The sequence below is a fragment of the Coccomyxa subellipsoidea genome (assembly GCF_000258705.1).
Source record: "Coccomyxa subellipsoidea C-169, whole genome shotgun sequence".
NCBI classification, from domain to species: domain Eukaryota; kingdom Viridiplantae; phylum Chlorophyta; class Trebouxiophyceae; family Coccomyxaceae; genus Coccomyxa; species Coccomyxa subellipsoidea.
In genome coordinates this window covers 781,917-793,675 of record NW_005178023.1, presented here as the reverse complement: position 1 = coordinate 793,675, position 11,759 = coordinate 781,917, and the positions used below count along the sequence as shown (strand labels likewise).

The following is an 11,759-nucleotide window of genomic DNA, read 5'->3' as shown; positions in this document are numbered from 1 at the left end:
TGCGTCGGCAAAGTACCCACTTTTCGGTGTATTCCTTGCCTGTAGGTGGGTTTGTGACCTGCCGGGACAACGCCCTGACCCGAAAAACAATTCTGTTCTTCCAAAGTGAATGTGAGAACAAGGCATTTCAAGGCAAGCTGCTGCACTGGGTGTCCTCATCATTGTTGACTGATGTTCAATCACAGAATATGAGGTTGTGAGGACGCAGATTCTACAAAATGGTGCAGAATGCTGGAAAGAGGATCACATGACGTCAGATGACGTGCACGTGGCAATATAGCCGTTCTTAAATTGGCAACTGTCCCCTTTCCATGCAGGATTGCCCCACACCCGGGCAAAATTGTTGAGTTGGAAAGGTGCAGAAGGCCGATAATATACCACTGGGAGATTTTGCTTGTGTTCAGGTCAATTGCGTCTTTTGCGTCGTGCACCGACTCCTTGTTCAGCTTCTAATCTATTTTTGTGGAGTTTACTAGAAGATACCAGCTTGATACAACAGACACCAATGGACGTTGAGGAAGAGGAATTGCATTCCTTATACTTGTGGGTACGTCCAGGATCGCCTGAAGGTGTTACTGAACACTGCGCCAAGACTGACCTAAACAATGGCATGTGCGGTGTGGCAGGTAGACGAAATCCCCCTTTCTCGCCCGAAGAGAAACATCGCAAGGGACTTCGCAGACGGAGGTATTTCTCCACGTCTGTGCTTGCTATGTAAAGCAAATATTCTTGCAAATATGCTGGTAGTCTTGGACATCTACTAAGATTGTGCCTCTGCTCACAGTTCTAGTTGCTGAGCTTGTGCACCATTACTTCCCAAGACTGGTGGAGCTTCATAACTACAGGTACGTGCAATTGGCGAGCCAGGCTTCCCACTACCTAAGCACTGCTTACCATCTTTCTATATACCTAAGCTTGGACAGCTTTTGCTGCATGAGAAGGCATTTTGTGACGCCACATACTCCAATTGTGAGTCCTGGTATTAATCGCACTTTCTCGTTGTGGGCGCAGTGGCGCGCATGGGCTGGCCCAGAAGATGTATAACTGGTGCACCCTCAACCAGAAGGTCTTCAAGCGCCTTGGCTTTGTTGTAGCCAAGAGCGAGTGCCAGGCATGCGCCAGCTGTCAGCCCGGCGCCATAGAACGAGTTCTGAAGCTGGTCAGATCGCGACTCTCAAGATTCGCTGAGGGACCCGGGTGTCTGCTATTGGACTCTACGGTAGGACATCCGGATCCTCTATTTCCCATCCTCTTATACAAATCCTCCATGCTTGCCTCTGCTAAGAGGAGCGGTGACCATGTATCACTGAAGTCTTCACCTGTGAAAACCATACAGGCGCACAGCAATGGTGCGTGTTCCATGAGAGCGTCTGTGGAGGACTTTCACGATGCAGACATGGGTTCAGCAGCAGAGCAGCACGTAGATCTTTATCTGCAGGATAACAGCAGGGCAGGCGAAGCTCCTGCAGGACCCATCGATGACGCCCTGGCTGAAAAGGAAGTCAAGATCAAGAACTTGACATCTGCCAATGAGGTACCATATCCGCCTTCGGCCTGTCGCATGTGTAATTCTCTGGTCTTGAGTAACCAGATGACCTCTAGGTGGGGTTGCCAGTGCCAGTTATGAGTGCTGCAGCTGAGACTGCTTGATCGGTGCACATGTCAGAATTGACTGTAATCTACAGAGGTCATGTGCGTTCTGCAGGTGCTGGAAACAAAGGTCAGGAAGCTGGAGCAGCTGGTGAGCTTGAAAGACATCAAAATAAAGACGCTACTTGCAAAGATGAATGCTGCTGGACTATTTTGACCAACCAACGAGCAAAAGGAGAAACAACTTGGTTCAACAAGTCTTTCTTGTTCATAGCTCGGCACATGCAAACGGATTGCAAAGTATTTACTCAGTGACCAAACTGCACCTTTCCTGTATATGTTAGTCCATGCATCATTGCCTACTGTTCGTTTCAAACTGACAGCTTTTTGCAACTGATTGGTGAGCTGAATTGATTTCCAGCATTAAGAAGCGCTGCAGGCACATGCGCATGTGCATAGTGTTTTGCTTACTTGCAATTGCTGCAATAGCGCAACTTGCTTTATTAATATCACGAAAGCATTTGATCAACATCACTTGTAAGATTTGCAAGTCGTTTCACCGGTCCCACTGTCACACTTGACATATCCAAAAGAATAACCTGCAGAGATGCCCCATGTGCAATGGAAACCCTCACTGGGAAAATGTCTGTAAGTAATCGCTGTGAGCCATCGCTGCGCCGGACCAATCCGGTACCAGAGCAAAAGAAAACGATCATGGAATACCCAGCGTAGTTGCCATGAGATTTACGGAAGTCTAGGTGGCTGCGACAGTAATCTTGATTCCAGGAGTCCCAATTGCTGCTTTGGGCTGGGTGGCTCCTGGCACTGCCGCTGCTCCTGCGGCTGGTGTGGCTGGCTCAGCTGGCTTCTGCTGCTCCACCAGCACTTTGCGGCTCTCATCATAGTACTGCAAATGCACCAATTTCAGCTCAGCCTAGCAAAAGCAACGAAACATGCAGGTTGCAATCTGAATGAACACCTCTCTCGCTCAGGAATAAATAAGTAGAAACTTTATTTAAACCAACCTCTGCTTAACCTCAGCAACAAAATTAATTCCACCTTGAGGATTTGCACGGTGGAGAGCAACTGGTAATACTAAACCCAGTGATTGGCAGCAGGAGAATTTGCAATATTGTACGCATGCACAGCAATCAGGTCAGCATCAGGACACACTAGGAAATTGCAGGATGGCATGTTGCACAGGAATTGCGGCACAAGAAGGAGACACGTGCCCACGTGTTCAAATTGCACCAAACATAAAGATGTTGCATGCAGCGCACCTGATTGGGGTGGTTGATGCCCTCGTCGCAGATGCAGGAGTGGCGCCCCTCGAACTCGGCCATGCATGCCAGCTGGAAGTGCCCGGCCCTGGCCTTGGCCACAACTTCCTCCACGCTGCGCTGCGGCAGCCGCATCGCGCGCAGCTGCTCTGCCAGATCCGCCGGACTCAGCGTCTTGTAGGGGCACCCGAACGCCTCGTTCTGCCAGCGCACATCCCCCGTAAGCCAGTTTATATAAAAGTGGAGGACGTCACATCCACATGGATCAGATCAGGCTCCCTGTGGAGTCATAGAGTAATCTCGAATTTGCCCTGGAATCACATAAATGGCATCAGAAGCTGGGCAAGTCTCCAGGATATCATAGCTGGTCCTGCTGCATAGTGATCATGCCTTGCAGTTCCTACATGAGTCTCAGCATGCTAGCTATGCAAAAGCAGAGCTGCTATTTAACAAAAGTCAAGAACCCTTTTGGCTATCAGCTGAAGGAGAAGTTGAGATGTCAAAACAAGGAAGTCACTGTCAGGAAGTGATGCCTGCAAGATGGGAGCATGTGGGGCAGACCTTGGGAACTGGGATGCTGATAATCTTCTTGCAGGAGTAGGGAGTGTAGTCGGTGCGCTTCCCCTCCTTGGCATAGTTGTAGCGCACATTGTACGCGTACTCCTTGTCAAATTTCTCGCCTTGGACCTTGGGTGCAAATTCCGCGCGCCAGAACTTCATGGCCTCCTCCAGGGGCAGCCCAATGCCCTGCCCACACCCATCCGTTACTAAACTACATAATCATTACGTGATCGGCAAAGTCAGAGCAAGAGGCCCTCTCGCATGCACACAGGGTGTCAGCAGCCACAGCTGCGGGGCATGAAACGTCCGGAGGCTAACACTGTGCATGCAACGTATCAGCCTTGCCAATCCAGGAGCAGTCAAAGACATGCCTGATTCTGGATGAGCTGGATGCTGAAGATCTGGCACACCAACGCTCTCTACCTCACAGCTGCTCCATGAAAGCAGGGCAGGCTTGATGTGTGGGTACAGTCAGTGGTTAACAGAAGGGGAAGGTGTGTCCAGTGGGCAGACCTTGAGGAAGAGGCCCAGCTCCAGTCGGCCGAAGTGCTTCAGGTGGGAGTCTGCGTGCAGGCGGCTGTGCATGTTCTGCGCAAAAGGCAAGCGCAAATTGAGTAGACTCATTCAAAAGCCAGTACAGACCCACAGAGCATCAATTGACTCCAGATTGTCCCATGCACCAAGCAAGGCTAGGTTTCTGACAAGGGTGGGTGAGCGGCAGGCACCTGCATGCAGAGAGGGAAGGACTGCTTGGCCAGCGCTGGTAGCTGTGCTGCAGTCACCACCTCCTGGGGTCCCTTCTCCCCATCGCCATAGTCAGGGCCCAGGTACCTGGTGGAATCAAGGAGAATCCTGAGTCGCTATGCATGCAACATACATGTATCTTGACGTGTCTTTGATTGCAAAGTACTGTCGACGAGCGCTATGAGCGCCATGCTCCTGACAAACTTAGTTTATTGTTTGGCAGAATTAATGGTGCATGGGGGCCGGTCTAGCAGAAAGTGGTAGTGCAGGCCACAGTTTTATCCATGGTATTCACACAAATCCAGGACATTAGCTTCAGACGCAGACAGGAAGCATACTTTGGATGCGCACCTCTCGGACAGCGACAGAACAACGGGCGTGAGCCGCTCGGCTTCCTCGTCGGCGATGCTGGCCGCCCAACGGCGCGCGGTGAGCGCGAGCGAATGGCTCAGCCCGGCGCGGAAGTGGCCCACCACGAGCGAGGCCACCTCGTGCCGCGACACGTACGCAGCGCCGCCGCGCAGCAGCACTCGCCGCGACGCCACCAGATCCGGCACCTGCTCGAACGGCACCTGCGGCGTCCCCCAACCAGTCAGCGACCTGTGACTATGAGTAACGCCATCATTGATAAACAAGCTGTCACGAGATAAGAGGCAAGTTATGACTGCAGATAAGCTGTACTTGCAGGGCGCGTCACAAATGAATCAATTCCGTATCAATTTTACGTCCCGAGCAAGACCCAAGCAACATTAGCGACATCTGCTCCCGCTAGACCACATATCGAAGGGTGACACACCCTCTTATGTACATTTATGTCAAAGGCAGGAAGAATGCTCCTGCCAACCAGGCATGCTGGGACGCTCCCTGCATTTGATGCAGTCCTTCTGGACTGCTTGAAGAGATCACAGGCACCAGTATGTGGTAAAGCTTTTCAGCAACAGTATAAATGACACCAAAAATAAATATATTGAGGGGTCCTTGCCTTGAAGAAGGTGTCCTTGGAGGTGGGCTGCTTGATCTCGGCGGCAAAGGCGAAGTTGCCGACAGACTCCTGCACCTTGACCAGATCGGCCTTCAGGCCCTGGTACTCCTCTCCGGCCAGCGCCTCATATGCAAAGCTGTGCCGCCTCATGAACTCAACCTGCACCCGAGATTGAGTGTTCATGACTTTCACGTGCCCGGCAACCTTGTTAGAGGCCATCACATGTCATGTAGCATCAGGTCCAATACACTCTCCACTGGAAGCCAAGTTGGGAAAAGCCTGATCACTGGGCCCTGCATTGCTTAATACATTGGAAGCTTAACTTTGACTGTGGTGCCAAGCCTCTTCGGCAATGCGCGTCAGAGACAGTGATGTATTGGAGATCATGTCCGTGGCAGCTCACCTGGCTCGTGGGCATCTCGTTCTTGAAGCGGCAGCGGAAGAGCTCACACTCATGCTGCAGGAACCAGCGGCGCAGGTCCTCTGTCCTGCAGTAAGCCAGCCGCAGCACAAAGTGCGAGACAGCATCTTTCCACCTGGTTTCCTCAGCTGTTGCGCATTTGAGATGCTTCTCTGCCAGCTGGATCACCAACCCCTACATGTGCACAGCTGTAAGGTCCCGCGTGTAGCATCCATGACGAATGGTTGCAAATACAAAGGCTAATAACATAATAGCGCTGCGATATATGTGCAGGAGAGATGCACCTGGAGCTGATCGCCCTTGAATCCCTTTGTCTTTGCGTCCTCAATACCCTTTAGCACTGCGAGTCACACAACATGTTGGTTGTCTTGTGTCTCGCGGAGGAGACGGGATATCTCAATTGTGAAATGGTTTTGCTCCCCAAGATTGTTGATGCTGCGCATTTGTGGTTCGCAACTCCATCGTGGAAAGTGGGGCATCTTGCTCTATAGAGTTGTCCCCTCTCGTTGATGTTACGCCAATCACTGTCGTGAGAACGCACTCACCTCTCAATCTATCTATTGCGAACCGCTCAAACTCTTCTATGCAGACCTCTCCACTGGGTGAGTCCTTGTATAGGCTGATACGTTGATGGGTCACATCCTCTGCAGGTACGTCGGCAGCAGGCTTGATGGTGCGGGCCTGCTGCCGTTCCAGCCATGCGCTCATTCTGTGTGCTTTTGGCTGATTGATGGCCTAAGTGAGCGTCTCAAGCTCTTGCCAAGGGAGTCCCTCAGCTGACTCGATTTCACAGGCACACACAATGCCTTCCCTAATAGCCTCGATGGAGCGTATTTACAAGCATTCAACACTCTGACTGTATATATGATGTTCAAGCCAGTCCAAAATGCTTCATTGATGCAAGAAGCAACATGATGTTGACACCTCAAGCGGAACTGGACATTCACGTTGCCTTCTACTTTGGCAATGGATATTAAGTTCTGTAGATGTAGGATTATCCTTGACGACAAAAACCAATGAGCATCAAACTTGGGAACTCCCATTTCGAAGTGCAAGATTGGAATTAGTCAGTGGCAACGTCATCGACCAGTGAAAGTCATCAAGAATTGTTGTTGGTGCGATCTCGGCTATTCTGAGGCTGATCGATCACGATTTGAAAGTGAGACTGTGCCAATAGCCCCTCTATCATGAGTCAGCTTGTGCAAGATCTCAAAACCTGGTACCACTCGCTAATTGCTAGAATTGCTGGACTGCTTTCGGTGAGCCTCTTGGCCGTTGGGCATCAGAAATATACAAGTTGCATAGTAAACATAAAAGTATGAAGCAGAGCAGACAGTTTCTGCTGTCTCGATGCGTGTATATTTTTGCCTTGACGCACTTCCAGTCAGCTTAGGTGTGCGTGAGATTGGACCCGAATGGACAGGTAGCTTGTACTGTGTTCTCAGAATCCCAGTAAAACTCTGGTGCTGTGCAGGGAGCTTCGCCAGGCACCTTACAGTTGACAGGCGTGTTGGGACTGGCAGCCTTGCTGTATGGGTATTATGCTCTGAGAGGGCCTCCCAAACCAAATGCAGACGAGCAGAGGGCAGAGCACATCGCCAGAGCACCTGGTAACTCGGCAGCAGCTGCTCCATCGTCAGATAAGGCGCACAGAACTGGTGCACCTAGCTCAGCAACAGCACCATCCACGCAGGTGTCAGGGACTCGTCATCGTTAGCTTTGACTGATTCATCGTGTTGATGATGTACACTTGATGACGATGACACCTGTTTGTTTGCTTCTTTTCTTCTGCCAACCTGTTATTGAGGTCCGATTTGTTACAGGTGCAAGGAGAGGAGAGGGGTTTGGCGTGGGCCGTGAGATCTCAGCTGTCAGGCATCCGCAGTGTGACAGTCTCGGCGCCTGGAGTTCTGCTGGAAGAGTGGACGCCCACTGATTTGGAGGTCTGTGTCATGCCATTACAGGGCCGCCATTTAGACCCCCAAGTCGCCATCTTCACAGCGTATAAAATTCTTGGTGCCAATAGCAAAGATCATTACACGGTGGCGCATTCACATGCCAATCAAGGTGATGAAGTAAAACACAACGCATGACCATCACATACCTTCTTCAAACTCTCCCGCATGTGGTGCAGGAATCAGCGGTGCTGCGGGAAGATGCAGCGGCTGTCTTGCGGGAAATGCTAAAAACGGCGAACGTCTATGTGTTGGCCCATGTGATAGATGACATAGGCGAGGCGACAGTGAGGGGGGCGCTGGAGGCGGGGGGTCTGGTGGGCCCAAGTGTTGGGCAGATCCCTCCCCACAGAGTGCTCTTCTGCTCGACGCTAGAGGGCAAGGTGTCCATCGTGAGGCAGCTCGAGCCGGAACTCCATATTGACGGTCACCCTCAGACGGTGCGATTCCTGTCATTTCCCAGGCTTTGGTTGATCGGCAATATTTGCAGTACCTCAGAGGCGTGACCTATCTGCCATGCACCAGCTTGACATCTAGACAGCTTGCATGCGACTCCCTCAGGAACAATGACCCAGACTTGATCATTGATAAGTGTTGTAGGGCTTTTCTTTCGGTGCTATTTTAAAGTGTATTTCTGAGTATGCGGCAGTTCCAAGAAAAAGATTTTTGCTGTGCAGATTGAGGCCCTGAAGCGCTTCATGCCACAGCTGCTTCATGTGAGGCATCCCAAAGCTGAGGCGGCCGGGGTGGGGTCTCCCAATGTAGGTTCAGCTGGCAGCTTGATTGAAGTCTTCATGACCAGCTGACATGGCATCCTGAAGTGTACATTATGGCCATGAACACTTGAAGCTCCGAGGAGTTTTCAAGCTTGAGTTGACGTCAACGTCGACGTGAGGTTGGCCCGTGCCGGGCACCATAAAATAGCATGCTGATGTTGGACCAGGCAATATGCCTTCAAAACTTCTTATATTGAACAAGTGCACCTGGTCTTTGAGTGGTGCTGTTGCCTCTTGCTTGTCTGCCTCTGCTCATGTAACCATGACTACAGCATGACTGCCCCTCAGACCAACTTGGCAAGAATCCAAAGATTGGAAGCATACATGCTCTACAGTTAATGCGATCACAATTTGGCGATCACGAAAAGGCATATCACAAATAGGCTTCCCATGAGCTGTCGTTGCCAGTGTGCAAGAACAAGAACAATAACAAGCCCTTCACAACGGCATGCCATGATTTTCGTGATTCACAGAAGGCGTTGGGCGCACTTTCTATCAGCAAAAAAACACGCTACATAATTGCATTCTCGTACGATATCATATTTTGACCGTACAGTGCGCGTGCATGTCCTGATCCAGGGGGCCAGGGATGGCAGAAGCACCTCACCATCTGGCTATTCGTGAGCAGCTCAATGAGCAGCGTGAAGCCTTAGCCGATTTGGATGCATTGCTTCAATCCTCTGAGGACGACAATGGAGAGATCCAAGAGGTTCACACCTTCTGCCCAATACCCTGCAATGCAAAAATGGGAGTTGTGCAGTGTGCAGTAACCTTTCCTATGACATGACTTGCATACGGGATACACAGGTGAGGGATCAGCTCTATGAAGCTGTACAAGAGCTCGAAGCAATGCTCGCTGATGCAGATGCCCCAGCCCAGGAGCCAGATCTGGAAGGAGCCGAGGAAGAAGCCAGCCATGCTGGTCTTGGCTTCAGGTAAGACCTGTTAGATGCACTTGAAGCTCATTGCTAGAAGCTCACAATGCGCGCATCTCATGCTTCAGGAGGTGTGCATCACTTACCGCAAGCATAGATAGGTCCTGACAAGCAGGCTGTGCTGCAGAGATGCATCCGTAGGGGCAAGTAATGATGGCAGCGATGAGGATGAGGAGTACGACGAAGAAGAGGAAGAGGAGGACATTGGGGACGCAGCAGAAGAAACAGCATCTGACAGCGCTGTGCCTTCAAGAGCCACTCTTGCCATGGCAGCGGATGCAGAAGCAGTCGCTCAGGTCACACCTCATCTCAGACACTCCCTAACTCACCATCCCACAGAGGAATGTATATTTGAGTTAATTTGCCCCATGCAATTTGGCAGCGCTGTCCTTAGAGTCTGCCGACATGCAGATTCAGAAATAAGAAGCAGATCACTTCTGATGATGCATGCCTCAACAGAGACACAAGAAATTAATAAGATTTCGTGCAGGCGGCGCGAGCCGGGCCCCAGACAGAGACAATCCATTTTGCGACGTGGGAGGCGCACACAAGGGGTGTCGGATCGAAGCTCATGGCTGCCATGGGGTATCGGAAGGGGACAGGCCTGGGATTGCGCAGAGACGGCAGCGCTGCACCCATCGAGGTGCGCATGTGATGCAGTCATATGCCTTTCCACATATATCCTCTTTCAACCTTTCAGCCTATCAACTGATGGAAGGTCTCAGACTGAGTAGAATTAAGTAGGTCGAGATAATGGATCCCTGGAACCCTCAGGGTCGGTGCAGTAGATGTGCAGTGCTGCCAGGTGCTTACATCAGTAGAACATCTTGGTCGAATGGCCTCGCGCCTGCTGCGGCCCCTCTTGTTGTTTTTTGGGCAGAGAGCATCGGTATGCTATTATGAGGCGCATTGAGCCCCCCCCCCCCGGTTGCATTGCCGCAATTAGACCTGATGGCTTGCGCTGTGCAGGTGCAAATGCTCAGGAAAGGGGCAGGCTTGGGCGTGGAGGCACTCAGCAGAAAGCTGAGGAAGAGCAGCCGCGGCGGCGAGCGCAGCAGGCGAAGGTACGCCGCTGTTCAGACTGGCACAAGCAAATTGAGAAAATCGTGCATGCAGCCGGAACTTGCTTAAACATATTTGAAGGCTCCAAGGCACCGTGAGCAGTCAGGCATGCTAGGGGGAAGTCCAGGTCTGGCATGGATCTTGGAGCTTGGATCGGGCATACAGCGCCATGTGCTTCTTTGCAATGGTGGCATGCTGACATGGTTGGAGGTGGGCAATCACAGGAAGCTGGCGGATGCGGCCCGGGCTGCCAGGGAGGCGGAGAGGGACTCTCAAACGCAGCTGGAAATTGAGGCAGGGCAGCCGGGCCTCTTTGCTTTCATCAACACCCGACTCACAAATGGACAGCAGCCTAGCGGGCAGGCTTCAGCAAACAGCGGAGGGTCAGCTGCGCACTGCTCTGATATCTGGCACACAGTTGCGGTTGCTGCACACTATCACAGGTTGTCCTGTGATGTGTGGTGGCAACTGAGGCATTTAATGTGCAGGAACAGCAAGGACAGCAGTACCAGCGGAAAGAAAGAAAAGACTGAGCACAAGCAGATGGACAGGAGGGCTCTTGCTGCACAGCAGGTGTGGCATTGCCAGCGCATTGAAAATTGATCGTGATACAAGTGTTACCATCTTTTGTGGGAAGACAGCCTTGTGCTTTTAGCCTTACAAGTGCAAAACGAAGTGCAGAACTTTCTCCGCTGTCACAGGATGAGGTTGCTGTTGTGCGGGACAAGCTGGCACGACTGAAGCAGATGGCTGCACGGAACGCCAACGATGGAGTCATCAGTGCTCAGGTACTTCCCCAGAGCGCCCCCTAATAAACTATATTGTGCTTTCAAATGCTTTAAATCCCACTGTACTATTCACTGGATTAGAAGAATATGCACTTGGCAGTGCTTATGGATTGGGCTGCAGGCTGTGTATAATGTGTGGCTGCAGGTGAAGCAGAAAATACAGGCTCTTGAGAAGGAGCTTGCAGCGGCAGAGGCAGTGTCACAGCATGCCCACAGAGCAGTGCATGCCAAGGAGAAAGAGAAGAAATGGCTAAAATTCTGAAAGGCATTGGGAAGTGGCGTTCGGAACAATTTTCACTGGAATGGCTGAGGCCCATTCACTTGGAATTCTTGTATAATGCTGTGCTCTACCTTATGTACAACAACACACAAATACCTAATTTGCATTACTATTCATAGGATAGTATAATATAGACGATTGCAGTGCTTGATGATGTAGAGCTTGGTACACAGAGTAGGATGGCAGGGCACCCGAGTAATCAAAATCCACTACTTTAGTGGATGTAAACGCTACTAATGTGGTGGATTATTGGCAATCAGGGGCCATGCCACCTGGTAACACATTCCATAGCATGCCATTTTGGTAATAAAAATTAGGCCTTTCGTCAGTAAGCATGGAGAATGATCAGTGATGTGTTTCTGTACCGAGCATGTCACTTATTATT

At 51.1% G+C, this 11,759-nt stretch overlaps 3 protein-coding genes across 3 annotated transcripts; 2 read left to right on the top strand and 1 right to left on the bottom strand.

The window, feature by feature from the left end:
• The first annotated feature begins 351 nt into the window (after positions 1-351).
• COCSUDRAFT_54754 (DUF1042-domain-containing protein) lies at positions 352-2,143 on the top strand. Its single transcript, XM_005643631.1, has 6 exons — positions 352-547; positions 627-687; positions 785-845; positions 1,012-1,219; positions 1,337-1,534; positions 1,706-2,143. The coding sequence occupies exons 1-6, from the start codon at positions 506-508 to the stop codon at positions 1,805-1,807; spliced, it is 672 nt and encodes a 223-aa protein (XP_005643688.1). The 5' UTR covers positions 352-505; the 3' UTR covers positions 1,808-2,143.
• A 201-nt stretch (positions 2,144-2,344) lies between these two features.
• Positions 2,345-6,286, bottom strand: COCSUDRAFT_59627 (hypothetical protein; the record flags this gene model as incomplete). Its single annotated transcript, XM_005643630.1, has 10 exons — positions 2,345-2,497; positions 2,871-3,071; positions 3,432-3,617; positions 3,945-4,019; positions 4,157-4,262; positions 4,527-4,747; positions 5,233-5,316; positions 5,561-5,752; positions 5,863-5,918; positions 6,124-6,286. 10 exons carry the CDS (start codon positions 6,284-6,286, stop codon positions 2,345-2,347), a joined length of 1,437 nt encoding a protein of 478 aa, XP_005643687.1.
• Positions 6,287-7,146: 860 nt separating this feature from the next.
• COCSUDRAFT_59626 (hypothetical protein) lies at positions 7,147-11,356 on the top strand (the record flags this gene model as incomplete). Its single annotated transcript, XM_005643629.1, has 12 exons — positions 7,147-7,188; positions 7,402-7,521; positions 7,713-7,973; positions 8,211-8,294; positions 9,117-9,244; positions 9,372-9,540; positions 9,735-9,887; positions 10,214-10,308; positions 10,531-10,689; positions 10,795-10,879; positions 11,008-11,094; positions 11,240-11,356. The coding sequence occupies 12 exons, from the start codon at positions 7,147-7,149 to the stop codon at positions 11,354-11,356; spliced, it is 1,500 nt and encodes a 499-aa protein (XP_005643686.1).
• Positions 11,357-11,759: the final 403 nt, after the last annotated feature.